The following is a 23,110-nucleotide window of genomic DNA, read 5'->3' on the forward strand; positions in this document are numbered from 1 at the left end:
CAGAACCGCGGCCGCGGGAGCCGGGCACTAGCCAGGCATCGCCCCGGCCACACGCCGCTGGTCGAGTTGAGCCAGACAGCATTCGTTGTGTGGTGGCGAGCCTCGTGAAAGGGCCATTGTCCACCAGCCGGGGTGCGGACCAGGAACCCTGGGCGCTGACCCTGAAGAACTGGTGTGCCTCCTTTCAGACAAGGAGAACTTTGTGACCCATCTTGTTTCCTTTTTTCCCTTGGCTGCCAGGAAGCTCAGCAGTAAATGTCATTGTCGTTCATGTTTTCTGACGTGACTAGCTGTCACGTCATCTATACAGGTCACGATTTCTTTCTCGTTTGTGTCTTAAACTGTGCTCAGGATGAACAACGAGCAGGATAGGGGGGGTTGCGATGTGGTTTGAGATTCTGAGGTCCCCGGCCCTGTGTCGGGGGCCTCCTGGGGCTCCCATTGGCCTCCCCGAAGTCCCTGCTCTGGCTGTCACGCCCCTGGGGACTGAGGGGAGATGCTCGCACAGAGGTGACTGCGCAAGTCACCCTGCTCCCTGCCGCCCACCTGCCTCCAGCTCCTGCTTCAACGGTGGCACCTGCGTGGACGGCATCAACTCCTTCACCTGCCTGTGTCCACCTGGCTTCACGGGCAGCTACTGCCAGCACGACGTCAACGAGTGTGACTCGCGTCCCTGCCTGCACGGCGGCACCTGCCAGGACAGCTACGGCACGTACAAGTGCAGCTGCCCGCAGGGCTACACCGGCCTCAACTGCCAGGTGAGCGCGCAGGCCGCGGGTGCCCAGCGGGAGGGGGCCGAGGTGGCGCCCGTACCTGCCAGGCCCGCTCAGTCTGCCCGGAGGGGACAAGCCAGGCCCGGGGGGCGGGGAGGGGGCGGGGGGCAGCCTTGCTCACGTGTTTTTTGGGGTCTGGATTGCAGCCTGGTCCCAGCCCTGGCCCGTGCTGCCGCCTAAAGAATCAGGCAGTGGGTGGGGTGGCCATCCAGGTTGGGGAGTAGAAGTTTACAGACTAGGTCATTAGAGGGAAAACACTGTGAAAAGCCAGTGTTTTTTTGGAAAATATGTAAAAATACTAAATCTTGATCTTCATTAAAGTTGTTCACATGAAACATTAGTTACCTAAAATTTCTAAAAAAAAAAAAAACGATTTACTTCTGCAAAAAAGTCTTCCTTCACGGAAGGGCAGCCGGTGGTCTGGATTTGCTGAGAGTCCAAGAGAAAGGCAAAGAGACCCCAGCCCGGGCCACGCCTGCCCCCGAGCAGCGGGGAGCGCGTGGGGCTCCGTTTCCATTCCGTGGGCGGGAGGTTGCGTGGCGGGTGGCGGCCGGTCGGGGCCGGCTGGGGTGGGGCGCGCGCCCGCTGACCCCTCCGCCGCAGAACCTCGTGCGCTGGTGCGACTCCTCGCCCTGCAAGAACGGCGGCAGGTGCTGGCAGACCAACGCCCAGTACCGCTGCGAGTGCCACAGCGGCTGGACCGGCCTCTACTGCGACGTGCCCAGCGTGTCCTGCGAGGTGGCCGCGTGGCAGCAAGGTGACCGTCCGCCCCCCGCCCTGTGAGCTGCTGGACCGGGGCCCCGGGGGGGCGCCCGGGCCTCACGCGCCCCGCTCCCGCGTGCCCACAGGCGTGGACGTGAGCAGCCTGTGCCGGAACGGGGGCCTCTGCGTGGACGCCGGCACCACGCACCACTGCCGCTGCCAGGCGGGCTACGCCGGCAGCTACTGCGAGGACCAGGTGGACGAGTGCTCGCCCAGCCCCTGCCGCAACGGCGCCACCTGCACGGACTACCCCGGCGGCTACTCCTGCGAGGTGGGGCCCGTCCCGGGTGAGGGCGTCCGGGGTGTGTCCTCGAGGGCCGGGCCCCGGGCTGGGAGCCGGTGCAGGAGGGACCACCGAGCCCCCCAGGTGCAGACACTTTAGTTTCATTAAGGGAGGACCAGGGTGACCAGGGAAGACTGCCTGGAAGGGGCGTCTCTTGCGGGACGGGGAGCCTAGAAGTAGAAGAATACACTGAAAAGCGGGACAAGGTTCCCCCTCCCCCAGGGTTTTCTCCTCAGGCTCATCTGGCACCCGCTCTGAGGTCCCCATGGGGCAGGGTCTGGGGCCTGCTCTGGGCAGTGACTCTTAGCTTCCCAGGCTCAGCCGGACAGGGGTCTCGCTCTAGGTTGGCCCAAGCCTCCAGCAGGCGAGAGGGCAGCTTATTGGGCCCAGCGGCCCGCACTGGCTCCCGCTGAGCCGATCCGTCTCCCGTACAGTGCGTGGCCGGCTACCACGGGGTGAACTGCTCCGAGGAGATCAACGAATGCCTGTCCCACCCGTGCCAGAATGGGGGCACCTGCATCGACCTCACCAACACATACAAGTGCTCCTGCCCCCGGGGCACTCAGGGTAAGGGGGCCACGCCCAGAGGTGGGTGTGGGCAGAGCGGGCGCTCAGGCACCCTGTGGCCAGCCAGAGACACCCTGGACCTGGCCGCGATGCGGGTGCCGGGCTGACGGAGGAAGCCCGGCCAGGCCGTCGGCAGCGCCCTGTGCCGGTCCCCGGCTTTCTGTGCGCGTCTGTCAGGGCACCTGGAGGGCGCGGGGCCCCGCCTGTGGCCCTCGCGGGTCCCTGATGGAGCACGGCCCCTGCAGGCGTGCACTGCGAGGTGGACGTGGACGACTGCAGCCCCCTCATCGACCCCGTGTCCCGGGGCCCCAAGTGCTTCAACAATGGCACCTGCGTGGACCAGGTGGGCGGCTACAGCTGCACCTGCCTGCCCGGCTTCGTGGGCGAGCGCTGTGAGGGCGACGTCAACGAGTGTCTGTCCAACCCCTGTGACGCCCGCGGCACCCAGAACTGCGTGCAGCGTGTCAACGACTTCCACTGCGAGTGCCGTGCCGGCCATACCGGTGGGTGCTGCGGTGCGGCGGGCTGGGGCAGGCGGGCCCCTGGGGCGGCGCGGCAGGCCCTTCACGCCCATCCCTCTGGCCCCCAGGGCGCCGCTGCGAATCGGTCATCAATGGCTGCAAAGGGAAGCCGTGCAAGAATGGGGGCACCTGCGCCGTGGCCTCCAACACAGCCCGCGGGTTCATCTGCAAGTGCCCAGCGGTAGGTTCAGCCCCTGGGGCACGGTGGGGTGGCGGCGGCCTCACCCCCGGGCCCTGTGCGGCCCACAGGGCTCCCTGCTCTGAAGGTGGCAGCAGAAGGCCCCCTGCACCTCGGGCCTGGCCCTGTGCCTGTGCCGGCCGGAGGGCTCCACCACCCTCATTTTCCTTGAGACCGTGTCTGTTGTGCCTAAAGTTTATAGTTAGAGCAGTTTGAGGTTCATAGAAAAGTTGATTTGGAAGTAAAGCGTTGTCCCGAGCCCTCCCCCGGCACTGCGGTTCCCAGGCTCCAGTTATAAGCATCTCAACTTTGCGCTGAGTTGTTACTGTCCACTTGGTTACTGTTGAGCCAAGGTCGATACGTTGTTATCAAGTTAAGTCTACGTTGTTATCAAGTTAAGTCCATGGTGTTCCTAGTGTTGTGCTTTCCTTGGGTTCTGACAGCAGGTGGTGTGACCGTGTCACTGTTACAGTATCGTGAAGTTATTCAGAGCCCATAAAACGCCCTGCGTGCCACCCGTGCCCCTCCCCCACCCCTGCCAGCCCCTGGCGGCCCCAGAGCTTTCCTGATTGGCAGGGTAGCTCTATAAATGGGGAGGCAGCTGAGCCCTCTCCCGGTGGGGGCTGTGGCGGCGCCTCAGGGCCTCTGCCAGGTCCCGGGGTGTCTGGGTGGCCAGCTGGCCCTGATGCCCTAGGCTGCCCTCTCCTGGCAGGGCTTCGAGGGCGCCACCTGCGAGAACGATGCGCGCACCTGTGGCAGCCTGCGGTGCCTGAACGGCGGCACCTGCACCTCGGGCCTGCACAGCCCCACCTGCCTGTGCCCGGGCGCCTTCACCGGCCGCCAGTGCCAGTTCCCGGCTGGCAGCCCCTGCGTGGACGGCAACCCCTGCTACAACCAGGGCACCTGCGAGCCCACGTCCGAGAGCCCGTTCTACCGCTGCCTGTGTCCCGCCAAGTTCAACGGGCTCCTGTGCCACATCCTGGACTATGGCTTCCGGGGGGGCGTGGGGCTGGACATCACCCCGCCGCAGATCGAGGAGGCGTGCGAGCTGCCCGAGTGCCAAGCAGAGGCCGGCAACAAGGTCTGCAGCCTGCGCTGCAACAACCACGCGTGCGGCTGGGACGGCGGCGACTGCTCCCTCAACTTCAACGACCCGTGGCAGAACTGCACGCAGTCGCTGGAGTGCTGGAAGTACTTTAGCAACGGCCGCTGCGACAGCCAGTGCAACTCGGCCGGCTGCCTCTTCGACGGCTTCGACTGCCAGGGCACGGACGGCCAGTGCAAGTGAGGCTCGCGGGGCGACGCGGGGGCGGCGGGCGGCCAGGGGGCGGAGCGCGCGTGCGGGGGCAGCTGGGCAGCTGGGCAGCTGGGGGCGTGGCCAGCGGGCAGGGGGGCGTTCCCGGGGGCGGGGCCTGGGCAGGGCAGCAGGGGCCCGGCTCAGGCTCAGGGAGGCCTGAAGGTGCCTGTCCTGCAGCCCGCTGTACGACCAGTACTGCAAGGACCACTTCAGGGACGGGCACTGCGACCAGGGCTGCAACAGCGCCGAGTGCGAGTGGGACGGGCTGGACTGCGCGGAGCACGTGCCGGAGCGGCTGGCGGCCGGCACGCTGGTGCTGGTGGTGCTGACGCCGCCCGAGCGGCTGCGCAACGACTCGCTCCGCTTCCTGCGCGAGCTCAGCCGCCTGCTGCACACCAACGTGGTCTTCAGGCGCGACGCCAGCGGCCAGCAGATGATCTTCCCCTACTACGGCCGCGAGGAGGAGCTGCGCAAGCACCCCATCAAGCGCTCCGCGGATGGCGGCTGGGCCGCGCCCGGCGCCCTGCTCGACCAGGCCAGGGAGGCGCTGCTGCCGGGCAGCCGCTGGCGCAGGGAGCTGGATCCGATGGACATCCGCGGGTGAGCGACGTCCGGCGCCTGCGCACGGCCGTCCGAACGTGGGGGGTTGGCCCCGCCCGTGGGGAGACAGGCCGAGGTTCAGGCGGGACCTGGGGCTTTCGGGGCTGTCCCCTGGCCTTCTCATCCCACCCCGCTCCTGCCCGAGGCCCACACCCTTGGGCCGGAGGTCAGCTCCCAGGACAGGGTCGGGCGTCCGAGGTCTCGCCCCTGCTGAGATGAGGAAACGGGTGCTCGTGGCACCCAGGGGAACCACGGAGGGGGCTGAGCGGGGCTGGGCCGTGCCTGCCGGGTCGAGGCTCCCCGCCACGCCGTGAGCGCTAGGTGCGCCTGTCTCCCCAGCCCCGGGACTATGCCCCTGGGGCTCCGCTCGCCCCACAGGCAGCTCGCGGGGCGGGCGGGGGCGGCCGCCCTGGCGGACTGACGAGGCGCGTCCCCGCAGGTCCATCGTCTACCTGGAGATTGACAACCGGCAGTGCGTCCAGTCCTCCTCGCAGTGCTTCCAGAGCACCACAGACGTGGCCGCCTTCCTGGGGGCGCTGGCCTCGCTCGGCAGCCTGAACATCCCCTACAAGATCGAGGCCGTGCAGAGTGAGTGGCCGCCCTGGGCGCCGCGTGCAGGGGGGGCCGCCCACGACGGGCTAAGTCCCCGTTTGCCCCCGGGACGCACTGGCTGTTTGTGTCGCTTGCCACCCACGGGTGCGCGTGTGCCATCCAGAGTTCGTTCCGCGAGCATTTTTTTCGCTATTTCCTGCCTGGCGTGCCGTCTCTACCGTAGCGACGGCTGCTGCTGGCCCCGGGGACAGGCACACCCGCCAGAAAGTGGGAGCCGTTTTCTCTCCCCTCCCCCCCCCGATTCTTCTTTGTTGGGTATTATTTCAAAATCATTACAGCTTTTTAAAAAGGAGAGAGAGAGGGAGAGAGAAGAATTGATCGGTGTCATGTGAAGTGTTGAAGTTTGTATCTCGAAAATCCCCGTAAATCCTTTGTCTTAACAGCTCAGCGCGGGCGCGGCGATTCCGAGTCGGCTAATCCTTCTCCCTTAAAGGAGAGAGGAGTGAAAGCCGCCTCCAGATGCGGGCTGGTGCAGGAGAGAATTTAGCGATAGTTTGCAATTCTGATTAATCGCGTAGAAATGACCTTATTTTGGGGGGCGGGATGGAGGAGAGCAGGGGAGGAGGTGCGCGGCCGCGGAGCCAGCCCGCCGCCGCCTGACGCCCGGGCGGCCGCCGCCGGCCCCTGTGCCCGCAGGTGAGACGGTGGAGCCGCCGCCGTCCCCACCGCTGCACTTCATGTACGTGGCCGTGGTCGCCCTCGTCCTGCTGATCTTCGTGGGCTGCGGGGTCCTGCTGTCCCGCAAGCGTCGGCGGCAGCATGGCCAGCTCTGGTTCCCCGAGGGCTTCAAGGTGTCAGAGGCCAGCAAGAAGAAGCGGCGGGAGCCCCTGGGCGAGGACTCCGTGGGCCTCAAGTTAGTGGACGCCGCCGTGGCTCCCTGGGGTGTGGGGAGGCGCGGCCCCTCCGGACCCACGCCCCGCCCCGCGCCCCTGCCGAGCCGGAGGGCGTCCCGCGTGGTCGTCCGGGGAGCCCCCGCTCAGCCTTGCTCGCCTCCCCACCCGCAGGCCCCTGAAAAACACCTCAGACGGCGCCCTCATGGATGACAACCAGAACGAGTGGGGTGACGAGGACCTGGAGACCAAGAAGTTCCGGGTGAGTTGGGGACGCCTCCCCAGGGGCCCCCCGCCCCCTTCCCCGCCCGCTGTGACGTGGCTCCTGGCCCCCTTCCCTAGTTCGAGGAGCCAGTGGTTCTCCCTGACCTGGACGACCAGACAGACCACCGCCAGTGGACCCAGCAGCACCTGGACGCCGCCGACCTGCGTGTGTCCGCCATGGCCCCCACGCCGCCCCAGGGCGAGGCCGACGCCGACTGCATGGACGTCAACGTCCGTGGGCCGGGTAGGTGCTTGGCTGGCCACCCACGGGTGCTCTGGCTCAGCAACCTGCGCGTCCTTGTGTTTCCCTGTCCCTGCCCCACCCGCATCCCTCCCCGGAGCTCCTGAGATCAGTCTTTTGGCAGCTGAGCGTGGGAGGCGGGGGGCAAGATGCTCCTTGTCCTGAGGCTCACTCGGTCTCTCACCTGCTTCCTCCTGAGTGACTCTGAGCCCGCTGTGCCCTGTGAATTGATTTTTTTCCTCAAGATCTCTTGGGACGCGTGAAGTGTTGATTTAACTGCGTTTTAATATTGTCTTTGTTTCGGGTGGATTGTCGGCAGAAATCTCAGGCCATAAGTAGAGCCGCGGGGGTCACTTGGTAGCTGGACTGGGCTCCATCCCTTGGGAAGCTCAGATTGATTTTGATGGCCTCAGCTGGCGCAGCCACGTGTGCAGGGCCACCATGGGCCGGGCCACGTGTGCAGACTGCTGCCCTCCAGCTCGGGCCCCTTGGCCCCGGCCGGAGCCGCTGCCGGGGGCGGCCAGCCTTCCTGACCGCGCACCCTGTCCCCGCCTCCCCGCAGACGGCTTCACGCCTCTCATGATAGCCTCGTGCAGCGGAGGGGGCCTGGAGACGGGCAACAGCGAGGAGGAGGAGGACGCACCGGCCGTGATCTCGGACTTCATCTACCAGGGCGCCAGCCTGCACAACCAGACGGACCGCACCGGCGAGACCGCCCTGCACCTGGCCGCCCGCTACTCGCGCTCCGACGCGGCTAAGCGCCTGCTGGAGGCCAGTGCCGATGCCAACATCCAGGACAACATGGGGCGCACGCCGCTGCACGCGGCCGTGTCCGCCGATGCCCAGGGCGTGTTCCAGGTGGGAGCTACCGCCACACACGCACACGCCCCCTGCCCGTCCCCCGCCGGCCTTCCCTTCTGCTCTGGGCTGGCGCCTCGCTTCACATGGACCCTGAGCCCCGAGCCCAGGCAGAGCCTAAGCAAGGCTCACTGGTGTCTTTATCCTAAGCCTTTGCTCTGGGGAGGGCACCAAACTCCACACGTCCTCGGAGAGAGGCACGGCTGGAGGTGGTCCAGCAGAAGGCCGGAGGGACCTGCGCGGGCAGGGCCTCCTCACCCTGACCCGACACGTTCCCGTCCCTCCCTCCCGGCCATGGCCAGAGGCATAGCCTATGGCAGTGTGAAGTGGGTTTAGCGCTTGCCGCCTGCAAACCCGGGCCTCGGCCTTGCTGGGGAGCCCCGGACATGGGGCATTTGGGGATTTGGATGCCTGGGTCTTTGGGGAATGTCTCTGACAGAGGCTCCTTTTGCAAGCTGCCCACTGGTCCCCTGGCTGCAAGACCCCAGGTCTGGGCAGCCCTACCCTGCACAGATGGGGCAGTAAGCCGGGGGGGTTACCGCAGGGCTTTCAATGTCATGGTTTTTAGTGTGTTATCCTATGGAAATCAGAAATGGAGGTTAGCCGGAAGGGGGCAGCGTAAACGGTGCCCGGAGGCGGGCTGCGGCCGTTCGTGGTGGCAGCCCTGCTGGCCCGTGGGGACTGCGGTCCCCCAGGTGCCTCGCAGGAACGAGGCCGGTCCCGCACGCCGCTCAGTGCTGGCTCTTCCCCCACTAGCACACTCGCCGTCCTTGCAGCCTGGGACACCTCCCGTGTGTCCAGAGGGACGTGGCGCGGCAGCGCGGAGTGTGGCCCTGGTGTGTGGAGCCGGGGAGCAGGCTAATGCTGGCACGTGTGGACGGGGACGGGGGAGAAGGAAGGAGGAGGAGAGGGAAGGGGAAGGGGAGAAGGAGAGGATGGAAGAGAGCGATGGAAGGGGCAGGGGGGAGAAGGACGCTGATGGAAGTGAGGAAGGGGACGGGGAGAAGGAGATGATGGAAGCCGCGGCGGCGGGGAAGGGAGCAGCCGCAGCCTGGGCCGTGGGCCGGGGCCGGGGAGCAGGCGCTGCTGGCCGTGTGGCCGGGGAGCAGACACTGCTGGCCGTGTGGCCGGGGCCGGGGAGCAGGCGCTGCTGGCCGTGTGGCCGGGGCCGGGGAGCAGGCGCTGCTGGCCGTGCGGCCGGGGCCGGGGAGCAGGCGCTGCTGGCCGTGCGGCCGGGGCCGGGGAGCAGGCGCTGCTGGCCGTGTGGCCGGGCAGGGGTTTGGTCTCTCTGTCCTGAGGTAGTGGGGGCGCAGCAGGGTCTGTGGTGAGGGTCAGATGAGGCCACACACACGTGGAGCGAGGAGCTGGTCCGTGGGCAGCATGGCCTGCCCTCTGCCCCGGCCCCTCCAGCAGCAGCCATGGGGCCCTGCCCTCCGTGACCGTCCCGGCTTGCTGGGGCCATTTGGACCCAGGAGGGGCTCCATCCATGTCAGGCACTGGTTCTGGGCCAGGGGCCCCAGGCCCAGCTTTTTCCTGGGTCCGACACCTCCTCCACCCTCCAGATCCTGATCCGGAACCGAGCCACAGACCTGGATGCCCGCATGCACGACGGCACGACACCGCTGATCCTGGCCGCCCGGCTGGCCGTCGAGGGCATGCTGGAGGACCTCATCAACTCCCACGCCGACGTCAACGCCGTGGACGACCTGGGTAAGCGGGCGGCGGCCAGGCCGTGGGGACGGGCCCGCCACAGCCTGGCCCACCCCAACCCTCCGTGCTCTCCCCACGCAGGCAAGTCCGCCCTGCACTGGGCCGCGGCCGTGAACAACGTGGAGGCCGCCGTGGTGCTGCTGAAGCACGGGGCCAACAAGGACATGCAGAACAACAAGGTGCGCGGGGCGGCGAGGGGCCGGGCAGGGCTGGCCGTCCTTCCACCCAGCGCCCGGCCCCGCCGACCTCGGCTCCCCAGACCCGCAGGCCGGGGGGCGGGGCGGGGCTGGCGGGCGTCCAGGCGCAGACCCTCCAGCTGGCGCCTGCGTCCGTTCGCACCCTCGCTTCATTCGATCTGTGTTTGCTGCCGCCTCCCAAGCGCAGGCTGCCACCGCTGCAGGGCGTGTGTCCCAGGACAGTGAGAGGTGTGGCGGCAGCTGGTCTGTCTGCCCCTCTCCACGACCCGGACCTCGTCTCCTGTCCGTGGCTGTCCCCGGGCGGGGGTGGCCCCGACAGCACGGGTCGCGCCAGCCTGCCGGTCCCCTGGTGGCGTGGCGGCGGCGAGGGTGACCGCAGCCGCCCCGTGCTCTGCCCCCAGGAGGAGACGCCGCTGTTCCTGGCCGCCCGGGAGGGCAGCTACGAGACGGCCAAGGCGCTGCTGGAGCACTGCGCCAACCGGGACATCGCCGACCACATGGACCGCCTGCCGCGGGACATCGCGCAGGAACGCATGCACCACGACATCGTGCGGCTGCTGGACGAGCACGGCCTGGCGCGCAGCCCCCCGCTGCACGGCGCCCCGCTGGGCGGCGCGCCCACCCTGTCGCCCCCGCTCTGCTCGCCCAGCGGCTACCTGGGCAGCCTCAGGCCCGCCGGGCCGGGCAAGAAGGCCCGCAAGCCCAGCACCAAGGGCCTGGCTAGTGGAGGCAAGGAGGCCAAGGACCTCAAAGCACGGAGGAAGAAGTCCCAGGACGGCAAGGGCTGCCTGCTGGACAGCACGAGCTTGCTGTCCCCCGTGGACTCCCTCGAGTCGCCCCACGGCTACCTGTCGGACGTGGCCTCGCCACCCCTCCTGCCCTCGCCCTTCCAGCAGTCTCCGTCAGTGCCCCTGAGCCACCTGCCGGGCATGCCCGACACCCACCTGGGCCTCAGCCACCTGGGAGTGGCGGCCAAGCCCGAGATGGCCGCGCTGGGCGGGGGCGGCCGGCTGGCCTTCGAGGCTGGGCCACCACGCCTCTCCCACCTGCCGGTGGCCTCCGGCACCAGCACAGTCCTGGGTGCTGGCGGTAGTAGCGGGGCCGTGAATTTTGCCGTGGGTGGAACCACGGGCTTGAACGGCCAGTGCGAGTGGCTGTCCCGACTGCAGAATGGCCTGGTGCCAAACCAGTACAACCCGCTGCGAGGGAGCGTGGCCCCGGGCACGCTGAGCACACAGGCCCCTGCCCTGCAGCATGGCATGATAGGCCCACTGCACGGCGGCCTCTCCGCCACTGCCCTGTCTCAGATGCTGAGCTACCAGGCCCTGCCCAACACGCGGCTGACCACCCAGCCTCACCTGGTGCCGACCCAGCAGGTGCAGCAGCAGCAGAACTTACAGTTGCAGCAGCAGCAAAGCATGCAGCCGCCGCCGAACCTGCAGCCACCCAACATCCAGCAGCCGCAGAACCTGCAGCCGCCACCGCCGCCCCAGCCACACCTTGGCGTGAGCGCGGCTGCCAGCGGCCACATCGGCCGGAGCTTCCTGGGTGGGGAGCCGAGCCAGGCCGACGTGCAGCCGCTGGGCCCCAGCGGCCTGGCGGTGCACACCGCCCTGCCACAGGACAGCCAAGCCCTGGCCACGTCGCTGCCATCCTCCCTGGTCCCGCCCATGACCACTGCGCAGTTCCTCACGCCGCCCTCTCAGCACAGCTACTCTTCCTCTCCCATGGACAACACCCCCAGCCACCAGCTGCAGGTGCCCGAGCACCCCTTCCTCACCCCGTCCCCCGAGTCCCCCGACCAGTGGTCCAGCTCATCCCCACACTCCAACATCTCCGACTGGTCCGAGGGCATCTCCAGCCCGCCCACCAGCATGCCGTCCCAGATCGCCCACATCCCGGAGGCCTTCAAGTAAACAGGCGGCTCGCACTTCCTTTCCCAGGCCCTGCCGGCCGGCCGCCATGTGCTCCGTGGACGCCGGGCTGACCCAGGGAGCCTTTTTTAAAAAGAAATGTGTTTTTATACAAAATAAGAGAACGAGGACTTGAAATTCTTTTTTTAGTATTTATTTATGTACTTTTATTTTACATGGAAACACTGCCTTTTTATTTATATGTACTGTTTTTTATGGCACCAATAGACTAGTTCTCAGTTGGGTTTTCTTACGTAGAATAAAGATTGTCATGTATTTGTACAAAATATATGTATAAACAAAGATTCATGATTTATAAATGCCATTTATTTATTGACCTTTTTTTTTTCAAACCCAAAAAGAGATGTCGGAGAGGGGAGGGTTGAGCCAGCATTGTCCAAAACTCTCCTGGTGCCGGGGTCCCGGACACCCCCACACGCCACCCCCCCTCCCCCCGGCATCCGGAGAGAGTGAGGCGGAACCTTCACACCTTTGGCACATGGGTTAAATTGTTTCTAAAAAAGGAGAGTAAAATGTAAAATGATGTGGTTTATACATTTAGGTATTTTTTTACTGATTTTTTTTTTTTTGGAAATGTGCTTTTAACAATGTGTTCTTGGTGTACTGAGAAGACATTCGTGGTACCGATCATGAATCTTTGTTTCGGGTTCAGTATTGTGTAGTCGTCCATTGGTCCTGCCAGTTCTTGTACTGCCCCTGGCCCTCGTCGGCGTGGGAGCATCGTGTAGAGTGAGGTCAGGTGTGGCCGTGCGGTGCCCACCTTGGCCCGTGTGGAGGAATCTGACCCTTTTCTCGGGAAGGACGCTCGCTGCTGGAGGCCCCAGGATCTCCACTCGGCGTCTCCCAGGCTCGGCGGAAGATGGACCGGCACCGCTGGGGCCGGGCTGGGCCGGCGGGCCCCGTTCCCACAGGACACTTGCTAGAGCAGCAGCCGACATCAAGATTTTGAAAAAACGTGGCTGTCTGGCCTTGGTGTGCAGAGGCCACTGGTCCCAGGGCCGGGCAGGGCTCAGTGGGACACGCAGCTGAGGCGGTGGGCTCGGGGGCGACCAGAGTCTGCTCGAGGGCCGCCCCTCCTGGTGAGGGGGCGGTGAGCCCAGGGAAGGTGCAGATTCTTGCAATATCAAGTATAAGCCTGTGGCAAAGAAATGTCTGTAAATACATTTTTAAAGGTGGATTTTGTTTCAAAAATCTGAATGAACAAGTCTGCCGGGTCGTGCTGATGAGGGGTGTCGGAACGGGGCTCCGCTCGTACCCCGGGCCTTGTGACCTGCAGCTGCCAACAACCTGGCTCCTCGGAGCAGACCAGGAATGCGCTGCCCGCATGCTCAGGCAGGTGTCCACCTCCTCGGGGCGGCTTCTCCGGCCTTGCCGGGCCGGTGTCGTACCACCCCTTGTGGGTATGACCGGACACGTCCTAAGATGTTGATTCTTACTGTGCTTTATAAAATAGAGTATAGTTTACAGAAACAGGAACCTTTTTTTAAAAGTTAACTACATGCAAAACTGTAGGTGATAAATATGATGTATTTTTTTTCATCTCTTTTTGTTAACTGATTTGCAATAAAAATGATGCTGATAGGCATCCCGATTTTGCTAAACTTGGCCGTGGTGTCAGCTCCCTTTCTGGAAGGGGAGGGTGGGGGGACAGAGGGACAGGGACAGGCTGTTCTTCTCTGAGGCACCCGGAGGCCCTCTGCCCCTGCTGACGAGAGAATGCCGGGGAGACCGCCCAGCCCCAGCCTGCGGCCACGCTGTCTCCTGTTCTACAGCCAGCCCTGCATCTGCCAGGGCCAAGTCTCCCCAGACCCCCCCACACAAGGACGTCTCCACAGGGACACAAGGAGCAGGGCACGTGCAGCCCCATCACTGGGGACTTGCGTATCTGGGGTGACATGAGGTGCTGGGCTCTCCCATCCTTCTGGGCCACACAGGGTGAAGGCACCGCTCACCCAGCCTAGGCATGGCAGGCAGGAGGGTGTGAGCAGGAACCTCCAGACCCTTGGGGGAGGGCAAAGGCAGCCCTAGAAGCACCTGAGCAGGGCCATCAAGGGGCTGACAGAGTGAGCTGAGAAGGTGCTGGGAACCCACGAGGCCGCCGGCCAAGTAGCACCACTTGGGAATACGGAGTTTGGCCATCAGACCGCGCCCTTGCCAGGTGCCCATGCGCGCCCCGCTATCCCTCCAGTCTGTGCCTCTAACCCTGCAGGACCCGCTCCTCTGCGTGGCCCGCCCCTCCTCCACGTGACCCCGCCCCTTCACAGGGCTCCGCCCCTTCCCCGCATGGCCCGCCCCCCTCCCCCACACAGCCCCGCCCCTCCTCCACAGGGCCAGGGGCCTGGCCTCAGGTAGGTGGATTCGAACCAGATTAACAAAGGGAGAGAGTCCTGTGTCCCCTGCACCACAAAGTGCCGCGATCCAAGGACGAGTGCGAGGCCAAGCTCTCCTCAGTTGCGTTTGGAAGCTCCTCCGCTGCCCATCACGGTGCGGGGCTCCGGATCGGGGGACTGGACCAGAGCTTCTGGGAACTGGAACATGGCAAGGGGCCCACCTTTCAGAGGGAGGGGCTCAGCCTGAATTCTACCCAAGGACTCCCAGCAGCCCCAAATTCCACTCACAGGTGTATGCCCAAAAGACGTTAAGGCAAACTCCCACGTAGCCGTGCAGGCCGCGTTCACAGCAGCACGATCCGCAGCGGCCAAGAGGTGGGGCCGGTCCCTCTGCCCACGTCCGGAGGAACCGAGTGTGGCCCACCCGCACTGTGATGGTGATTTTATGCGTCATCTTGGCTGGACCATCTGACCACATGTGCGTGTCTCTCGCTGAGACTGACACTTGCATAGGTGGGCGGAGCAAAGCAGGTGGCCCTCCATGTGGGCGGGCCTCGACTGTCAGTCGGAGACCTAACAGACCAAAAAGCCTGAGTGCGAGGCAGCTCCCTCTGGCTGACCGCCTGAGCTGGATGTGAGTCTTTCTTGCCTCTGGACTCAGACAGAAACATCGCCCCTCGCCGGTCTCCCGCCTGGCGGCCACAGCTCTACAGACACCCTCGAGTGGGCCAATCCGTTACCATAAACCTCCTCCCGTGCTGTAGAGACGTCTCACCCGCTTGGTTTCCCTGGAGAACCCAGACCAACACACATCCCATGGCGTATTTTTCCGCCATGAAAAGGTTCAGAGCACTGACATCTACCGCAGCTGGGCTGGACCCCAAGGACGTGCCGAGTGCGGGCTGCCGGCTCCCGGGGCTGCCCCTGAGTCCTGTGTCCATAAATGCCTCGTTCTGTGCTCCGCAAATTTTACCTCGACAAATTCGTTTTGAAAAGAAAGAAAGAGCGAGCTGTGTTTGACCCCGCCCCCAAGAAGTTTGTTCAGGGCACGGGGTTCCCACAGACTCAGTGGGAAGGTCCTCGGGGGACCCGGTGTTTCAAGGAGGACCTCTGTGCTCCCCAGAGTCATTGGAGTCTCCACAGAGAAGATGATGCCACCTTTGAGCCTGAAACGTCTCGTGTTCACCGTGGGTGCCCTGGAAACCTGGCCTTGCCCGTGTCCCAGCAGACAAGGTCTCCATAGAGGGCCCCCAGGATGGGGAGTGCTGTGGGGTGTGCTTTGCCCTCCCCTGCCTGGCCCTCCAGTCCCTTCCTTAGGACTCAACCTTGATCTGTCCCCCAGGCTCTGAAGAGCTGGCAGAGGTCCCAGGGCCCCACTGCACGCACTGCAGGGTGAAAGGGGGCCTGAGCCCCACCCTTTTGTCCCGCCAGGGCCCGGACCGGCTCCCACTGCTGGGTCCTCTCCCTCCGAGCTTCCTTCGCCCTTGCTGGGCCCTGAGTCAGCCCCCGCCCGGCCACCATGCACCTCTAAGGGGGGACACAGCCTCCACCCAGGGCTCAGCTTAGCCAAATTTCGTATGTGGAAGCCCTCACCCCCCAGGACCTCAGAATGTGACTGTATGTGGAGATGGGTCTTCGAGGAGGTGATTACGGTAGAATGAGATCACTAGGGTGGGCCCTGACCCTACATAGGGCCCTGAGCCAATAGATGAGGACGCAAGCACACAGAGGGACGATGACATGGGGACACAGCGAGAAGACGGCCGTCCGCAGGCCCAGGGAGCGGCCTCAGCAGGCACCGGCCCTGCCCACTCCTGGGCCTCGGACCTCCAGCCTCCGGGCTGTGAGGAAGTTCATTTCTGTTAGGCTGCCTGGCCTGTGGGGCTTTGTGACAGCCCCGGCAGACTCACCCAAGGTACCAGGCCTCGGCTCGCGGGGGCCACATGCATGTCCTGGAGGCTACGTTCCCAGCAGCACCAGGCATCTGCCCTGGCCCCCTGTCCCTCCTCAGGGCGCCACACCCCGGGGACTTGGAGGCCTGTATTTCTCAACACTCGAAGCACATGACGTCAACACCGGTGCTGCCCGCCTGCCCTCCTGAGGCCTCCTTCCTTCGGCGTGCCTGATGGGACGGGGGCCCTTCTCCACGCCCCCAGGATGCCTTGCGGTGGCACCACCCACGGAAAGGGAAAGCAGGCCATGTATGCGATGGGAAATATTTTAGTAGCCACATTATGAAAGTAGAAAGAAACAGGTGACATTTATTTTAATAATACATCCTAGTGAAGAACCCAACATACAGTTTTCTCTTGAAGAACGTGGGGGTTAGGGGGTGCCAACCCCCAACAGTCAAATCCATGTGTAGTGTTTGACTCCCAAAACTTTCCCTACTAATAGCTACGGTCGACCAGAAGTCTCACCAGCACCACGGAGTCGGTGAACATGTCATTTGTATGTTCTGTGTGTTACGGACTGTATTCTTACATTAAGGAAGCTGAAGAACACGTTAAGAAAATCATAAAGAAGAGAAAATACATTTATAATATTTACTGGGAAAAAAATTGCGTTTACGTGGCCCCGACGGTTCTAACCTGTGGTGTCCAAGGACCAGGTGGACCCAAACTATTGCCATCTCGACACAGTTAACGACGTGTTTTACATTCCGCCCCTTCCCCTGTACTATCTTTGAAATCCGGTGTGTTTCAGGCTCACAGCACACCTCAGTTTGGACCTGCTGCAGGTCAGGTGCTCAGTCACCACGTGGCGCTACTGCCCACCACAGTGCAAATTTCGACCCCAAGAGCGAGCCCGGGTTGCGGCCGCCCCACACCACAGACTGGTGGGCGCCAGCGGCCCCCACGCCCTGTGGGGATCGTCAGGGAGACCACGCTCGCTGGCTGGTGGAGCCCATTTCCACTCTGGCTCGGTAGCCTCCGGGCCCAGTGACAAATCGCCTGGGGGCAGCCCACTCCAGAAACCGCAGGCGGGAGGGGACAGGGCTGCTGGCACAGGCGCACTCTGCCGAGCTTGCTCTGGCCACTTCCTGTGGGGAGCGCCCACAACATGGGTCTCTGGCGTGACGCCCAGGGATCGCTCTGTAAAAGTATTTCAACCAGAAGCCTACACTGTGTGGTCGCTTCATCCCGCCACCAACGGGGACCGGAAGCGCAGGGTCCAAAGCGTGTTCAGTGGGAGACTGAGGGCTTTGGGGCCCTGGTCAGGGGATCCTTCACTGAAGGACTTCGGAGGTCTCTGTCAGATCTAAGTGCTTGGGTCTCCAGAGAGCAGAGAGCACGCACCAAGAGTCCCTAACCGACTCCCCTCAGTGAGGGAAGGAGCGCCAGCTGCCCGCAGGCTGGGAAACGCTGCGCCTCCACTTTAAAGATATCGGGGCGACCACCGGCTAGCCCGGGGGGGCCTCCCAACCGGGGCCATTTCGTGTTTGTAGCCTCAGGTGGGTGACTTGGTGTCTCTGAGCCTCAGTGTTCTCAGGGGTAAAGTGGGAACTGCTCCCAGCTGACCTCCTGGCTGTGTGGGGGCCCCATGAGGTCGCTGACACCGACCCTAAGCTCCTGTAATGGAGCGCAGCCTGGCACGCGGGGAGGACTCAGCAAGGGCACAGCGCCATTGTTACCAGGACCCTAACATTGTGCCCTTGTCTGCTCCCCCCCCCCGCCCCTCCGCAGACCTGTGTGGGCTCACTCGAGCCAGGACGTAGTCCTTTTCAGTGGGAGCTGTCACCATGCCTCTCCGGATGGGAATTCAAGGTGGCAGTGTGCTACGAAGCATTGTTTTCCACGTTCTTCACACAACCTTGGACTTGAGGCCATTCCCGGACCTCACGGCCCGGGATTATCGATAAACACTGTCAACGTATCTTACCATCCTGTGATTATCGTTAGACCCATGACTTTCCTGCTGATCGGCACGTGTCTCGGACGACACGGCACAGCATTCTGTGGCGAGAGGGACCCCGGGCAGGGCAAAGCTTGCGTTCTGCTATGGCCTCGTCGGCTTCGTCATTTCCTCATCCTAAAGACAAGCCCCGGGAAAGTGCGTGCGCCTCAGCGACAGTTTGCGTATCTGTACAGTGCAAGGAAGACAAGGACTCTGGCACGGAGTGACACTCCCCCTGGCCACGGCTGGCTGAGGACCTCACGGTCACCAGTGAGGCTGAATGTCATCCTTCTGAGCATAAGGCAGCACTTGCCAGCCTCCGGAGCAGAAGCGTTAAGTCGCTGCACACGGAGCTCGACAAATCGTCACCTCTGGGAGACTTTATGGAGCACCTGGTGTCAGCAGAGGACACCTCCACCGTTTCTAGGGAGTCCCCAGAGGGCACCGTCTGGGGGTGATGGGGGCAGCCAACAACTTTCCTCGGGCTGCATCGAGGCCAGGTCCTGAATGAGCCTGGGTGTCCCTGATGCCAGCACCCTAGAGCCTAGAGCTCCCACAGTCCTGGGAGGAGCCGCCAGTAGGCAATGTCTTGTGGGCCCGCCCTGCCGCTTGGAGGCGGTGCTCTGCCTCCCCCTGCTGGCAGTACCCTGCCAGTGCCCCCTGGTGCAAGCAAGCGAGGTCGCGACCAGGACTTCCCCAAAGCCAGGTGAGTGCCTGGGTTTCCATGTGCACCTCACCTAACGCTCAGGGCCTCCTCGTCCTGAGACGGTCTTAGCATCCCATTTGAAAAAGGAGGAAGCCGAGGCTCGCAGAGATAGACGACCTCCCCAAGTTCGCCCATTTGAGCCAGGGCTGCATGACTCCCGAGGCCAAGTTCTCGTAACCGTTTGAGGGGTCGCCTCCCCTGGGAGGACGAGAGGGGCCTAGCAGGCCTGTGTCACTCACCTGTCACCTTTCAGACATAGAAACGAGCTCAGGGAAGGACTTGCCAAAGTCGCTGCCAGGAGTCAATGCCACAGCCAGCCTGGCACTTGGCAACCTGCAGGTGCTGGAGCTCTTCCAGTCCACAGACCCACTTCCGGCCTCCAAGTCCACTGGTACTTAGGGCTCTTGCCTTCCTGTCCTGTGTGTTCTCGGGCTGACGTGTGTGAGGGGCTGGGCTGGGCGGGCCTGGGGGCTGTGGATGCGGCTGGCAGGAAAGAGAGAGTCCTGCCCTCGGGGGTCATCTGGGGTTTGGCTGTCCCTACCAGTCGGGCCCCAGTGGCCTCGCTGCTAGTTCACAGCCCCCAAGGCCACCTTCCAGGCTCCAGCTCCAACAGAGCCTCGCCAGATCGCCTGGGGAGGCTAAACTGTGCTGTTTCCCGGACAGAAAGCCCCAGAAGGCTTCCTTTGCTTTCAGGAGTGAAGTGTGGATCCCTCGCCGGGCCCGAGGGGCCCTGCAGTGCGGGCCTGCCAGCCACCACGCTGCGCCTGCTTCCCGGTTTCCTGTCCCTTGCCACTGCAGAAGCTTCTGTTTGCTTCTGACGCAGTGCTCCTCCCCCCCACCCCCGCCCCTGCTGCGCGCCCAGCAGGCGGGGCCCAGGCCTTGCACTCGCATCTGCGGCCCCCGGGGCCTTGCTCCCCGAGGGCAGAGGCTGGGCCTGCCTGTCCTGCTGCCACAGCCACAGCCGCTGGCAGTGCCTGGCTCGCAGCAGGGCTCAGCGAGCGTCCGTGTCGTTTGGGGTGGGAGGTGCGCAGGGCCCCACTGCAGCCGCAGGGCCGCCCGCAGCTTCCCTGGGGCTCGGCTCTCAGAGGTTGGGGCGGGTGCAGTCACTGTCCTCCTCGGGCTTCTCCCTTCGTCCCTGTTGCTTATTTACAACTTTAGACACTTAGTACTTGGCTCAGTGGTTCAAAAAGAAAGTTCTCCGAGATGGCGAGGTGCCAGGCCCATTTCCAGATGGTGGACTTGAAGGACGGGGCTGTGCTCGCGATGACGACAACGTGGCCGGTGGTGATGTCTGTCAACCCTGGCCGTGTCATTGCAAGTCTGGATGTGCTGTGCTCCCTCAAGGCCCCTGGGGGTCTGGGATGGCTCTCACGGTGCTGGCCTCACAGCCCGGTCTGCACCCTCATGGAGGTTCCCCTCCCCCGACGCTTGGCTGAGATGCCCACTACAGGTGGCCGCACCCTGACGGGGGCCTGATGCACAGGGCACGGATGCACAGCTGTCCCCGCCTCCAGACCGGCTTTCTCCTGGAGGACCTGTCAGCCCGCCCCACCTCTCCAACCATGCGGTCCTCAGGGCTTGTCGCCTCCTCCAGAAAGCCCTCCCTGAGGGCTCGTACCACCTGAGGCCCTAACGCGTTCGGCCAGCCCCTCTCACAGAAGCTGCCCTTTCCTCTCTCCAGGCTGAGCCCGCAGGCCCCCCGCCCACGACCCCAGCCTCCACACCCAGGACTGAGGGTGCTTCCTGAGGTTAAGGAAGCTGACGAAGGGCACACAGCATCGAGGTGGCAGGGGCTGGGCCGAGCGCCCGGCGTGGAGCAGGCCCGCCCCACAAACATCCACCAACCTCACTCCCTGTGGTGACTTTACACCCCGGGGGTGAAGGGCAGAAGCAAGAGGTGTAGGGCCCCCGAGAGCCGGTGGGTGGTCAGGAGAGTGCCGGCTCCACGGCTACAAACCCTAGGCTTGGATGCCGTGTGGGGACCCCTGACCCCTCCTCCCACGTCGAGACCTGCGCTGTCTGGTGGAAATATGCCAACTACTGTGGAATGTTTTAAACTTCCTAATAGCTGAAATTTAAAAAAGGAAACAGATGAAATAAATCTTAAAAATGTATTTCATTTAAGTCTGTATGTCCAAAGTGGTGTAATTTCAACACGTCATCTAAAGTCGAAGATACCGGCACTTCAGCCTTGGCACCCGTCTGGGTTCAGACCGGCCCCGGCAAGCACGGAGCGACAGTCCCCTCGGATGGCACGGGCCAACGGGAGAGGCTGACCGTCATAACCACGGAAAGGACAGTGGGTTCTCCAGCCTGGCCTCTGCCCATCGCCCCGGGGGGAATGCAGCCCAGTACCCGGTGTGCTCTGTGTAATGTGGTGATAACTCATTCCCAGAACTTTGCGTGAGAAGCTACGACTTTGCCCCTGGGGAAAGAGCGGCTGATTCTAGCCTACCTAGGGGGGCTACAGGGAGGTGGTGACCCTTCTATCAGAGCTGGCTCCACAGGCAAAGGGGAGGAAGCCTGAGTAACGATGGTGGTCCTGGCAGCACACCTCCTAGGCACAGGTCTCTGAGTGCTCTGCAGCCAGTCACCCTACATCCACCCCAGTTTGCCCCACAAAGCTCCAGTTCATGCTTGTTGGCCCAGCATATGTATCAGTAGCGCCCCCTTTCAGCCCCCATATTGTCCACGTGCTCACCCCGCTTGAACCCCAGGTTAACGAGGACCTGATGCACAGGGAGGTCAAGGAAGCTGATGAAGGCCACAGAGCCTCTCGGTAGCAGGTGGGCCTTAAAGCGGAGGGTCTGTGACTCAGAGCCCTGGTCTCCCCGGCCCAGAGGCTGGACAGCTCAGCCGTGGGCCCGGGAACCGCTCTTCCACACCAGGCTACGAACTCTGAGAACCTGAAGTCTCCACTCAGAGGCTTGGCAGGAGGGAGGAGGGGATGGGAAGAAAGCCCGAGGTCCTTATAGGTCAACTAGCTGATCCCAGCTTGCCTTAAAGTCACGCTGCCCAAGTCCACGCCATGCTGCCCCTTTAACACCCCTGCCCCGCGGTCCAGAGGTATTGCACTCGTCCAGGGTGGCTTAGTGTCTGCAGGTTATGGTCTCTCCAGTTTAGAGGCCCTCAGGGCCATGCACTGGGCTCCTCGGGACACAGGCGGGCAAGTCTGGGCCCCAACTCCTGGGCTCTTTGAGAGCGACGAGGGGCCAGGCCTGAGCCGGGGGGAGCCAGCATTTTCACCCCCACATTCCTTGGTTTCAGAAGGGAAACAATGGTTTATCCCTGCGGAGTGGTTTGTTGGGACAAAGTGACGGCAGAGCACAGGGACCACCGGGAAGACGTGGATCAAGGGCAGTGGGGCCCGGGGCTGCGAGCTACCACGTGTTCCTCAAGTCTGTGTCGAAACAGGCTGGGAACTCCCTTTCTGCCAGACGAATGTTAGCTTAGCGAGTGGCCACGTCAGACGGCTGAAGCTGTCCCCCCCCCCTGCCCCCGCCCTCGGGTGCTCTGACAGCGTGGCTGCTCCCGCATCAGCGTCACAGCAAACAAATGCTGAACCACACTTTCCTTCTTCCCAGGCCTCTGGGGCCCGCCAGTGACCAGGGTGCCCTCCCACCCTCGGCCATGTGAGGCTAGCAGCAGCAGCCACTGGGAGCTCAGGGGCCAGGTGAAGGCAGATGGGTGCACTTGCCACCCTTCCTGCTCTTCGGAAGGAGACTGGACCAGTGGGGTGGGCTGCTGCTCTTCCCCATCCTTGCTAGGCAGGTGTGCAGGTGAGTGGGCCCGACCTCCCTTTTCTCATCAGGAAAATGAATATACAAAAAGCAGCACCCCTTCTTCCCTAAGATTCTCCGTGGGACGGTTCAGATGGTGTCTGGCAGGTGGGCGCCAGGAAGAGGCAGCAGCTGCGAGAGGAGCAGGAGGCTGAGGCCCAGCAGCCTAGCTTGTGCTGGGTACCTCGGGTGTCCCGCTCGTTCAACAATGGTCAGGGGCTCCGTCCCCGGGGATCCGCAGTTTGGAGTACACTCCTGCGCACAGCGGGAGATGCTCACTGCTCTCTGGAAGAAGCATTAGGGACCTCGAAGGGTATTAGGGCAGACAAAAGAGGAGCTGGGGACAGCGAGCCTAGAATCCGGCACAGGGAAAGGACCGGATAGAGTGTGTGCACCAGGGAGGAGCAGAGGGGATGGCGGAGGAGAGCGCCGAGCCGGGGAAGAGGGGGCCTGGGTGAGGTGGGCGGCGCGGCTGGGGTCCACCGGATGACCTTCGATGCGCGCACAGGGGGGCAGTTGAGCTTCGACGGCGGCCTGTGAACTGAAGCCGGCGGCATCCGCTCCTTCCAGGGCTCTGTGCGGAGCAGACGGGCATTGCTTCCCGAGAGCTAGGTGTGAACGAAAATCAGCTTCCCCAGCAGAAAGAGGACCCGGAGCAGCCAACAGCCGTAACCAGGCAACCGGCAGGGCGCCCCGAGGTGCGCACGCGCACTCCGCCGCGGCGGCCAGCGCACGCGCGGTCTCCTCCCGCCGTCTCCTAGCCGGCAAGGC

The 23,110-nt window shown here is 63.7% G+C and overlaps 1 protein-coding gene across 2 annotated transcripts in view; it reads left to right on the top strand.

Annotated features, from left to right (window-relative positions):
• NOTCH1 (notch receptor 1) overlaps window positions 1–13,232 on the top strand; it is a 42,488-nt gene extending 29,256 nt beyond the window's left edge. For both annotated transcript variants that reach the window (XM_036239226.1, XM_016153074.2), the window contains exons 19-34: window positions 557–758; window positions 1,377–1,530; window positions 1,622–1,806; window positions 2,253–2,385; window positions 2,631–2,888; window positions 2,975–3,087; window positions 3,797–4,368; window positions 4,559–4,981; window positions 5,421–5,569; window positions 6,230–6,446; window positions 6,598–6,685; window positions 6,766–6,931; window positions 7,491–7,786; window positions 9,349–9,496; window positions 9,578–9,675; window positions 10,095–13,232. In XM_036239226.1, coding sequence (XP_036095119.1) covers window positions 557–758; window positions 1,377–1,530; window positions 1,622–1,806; window positions 2,253–2,385; window positions 2,631–2,888; window positions 2,975–3,087; window positions 3,797–4,368; window positions 4,559–4,981; window positions 5,421–5,569; window positions 6,230–6,446; window positions 6,598–6,685; window positions 6,766–6,931; window positions 7,491–7,786; window positions 9,349–9,496; window positions 9,578–9,675; window positions 10,095–11,609 — 4,717 coding nt within the window. In that variant the 3' untranslated portion in view covers window positions 11,610–13,232. The remainder of the gene's footprint in view (window positions 1–556; window positions 759–1,376; window positions 1,531–1,621; window positions 1,807–2,252; window positions 2,386–2,630; window positions 2,889–2,974; window positions 3,088–3,796; window positions 4,369–4,558; window positions 4,982–5,420; window positions 5,570–6,229; window positions 6,447–6,597; window positions 6,686–6,765; window positions 6,932–7,490; window positions 7,787–9,348; window positions 9,497–9,577; window positions 9,676–10,094) is intronic.
• The last annotated feature ends 9,878 nt before the right edge of the window (window positions 13,233–23,110 follow it).

This window comes from Rousettus aegyptiacus, unplaced genomic scaffold (genome assembly GCF_014176215.1).
Source record: "Rousettus aegyptiacus isolate mRouAeg1 unplaced genomic scaffold, mRouAeg1.p scaffold_m13_p_3, whole genome shotgun sequence".
In the NCBI taxonomy this organism is placed as follows: Eukaryota; Metazoa; Chordata; class Mammalia; order Chiroptera; family Pteropodidae; genus Rousettus; species Rousettus aegyptiacus.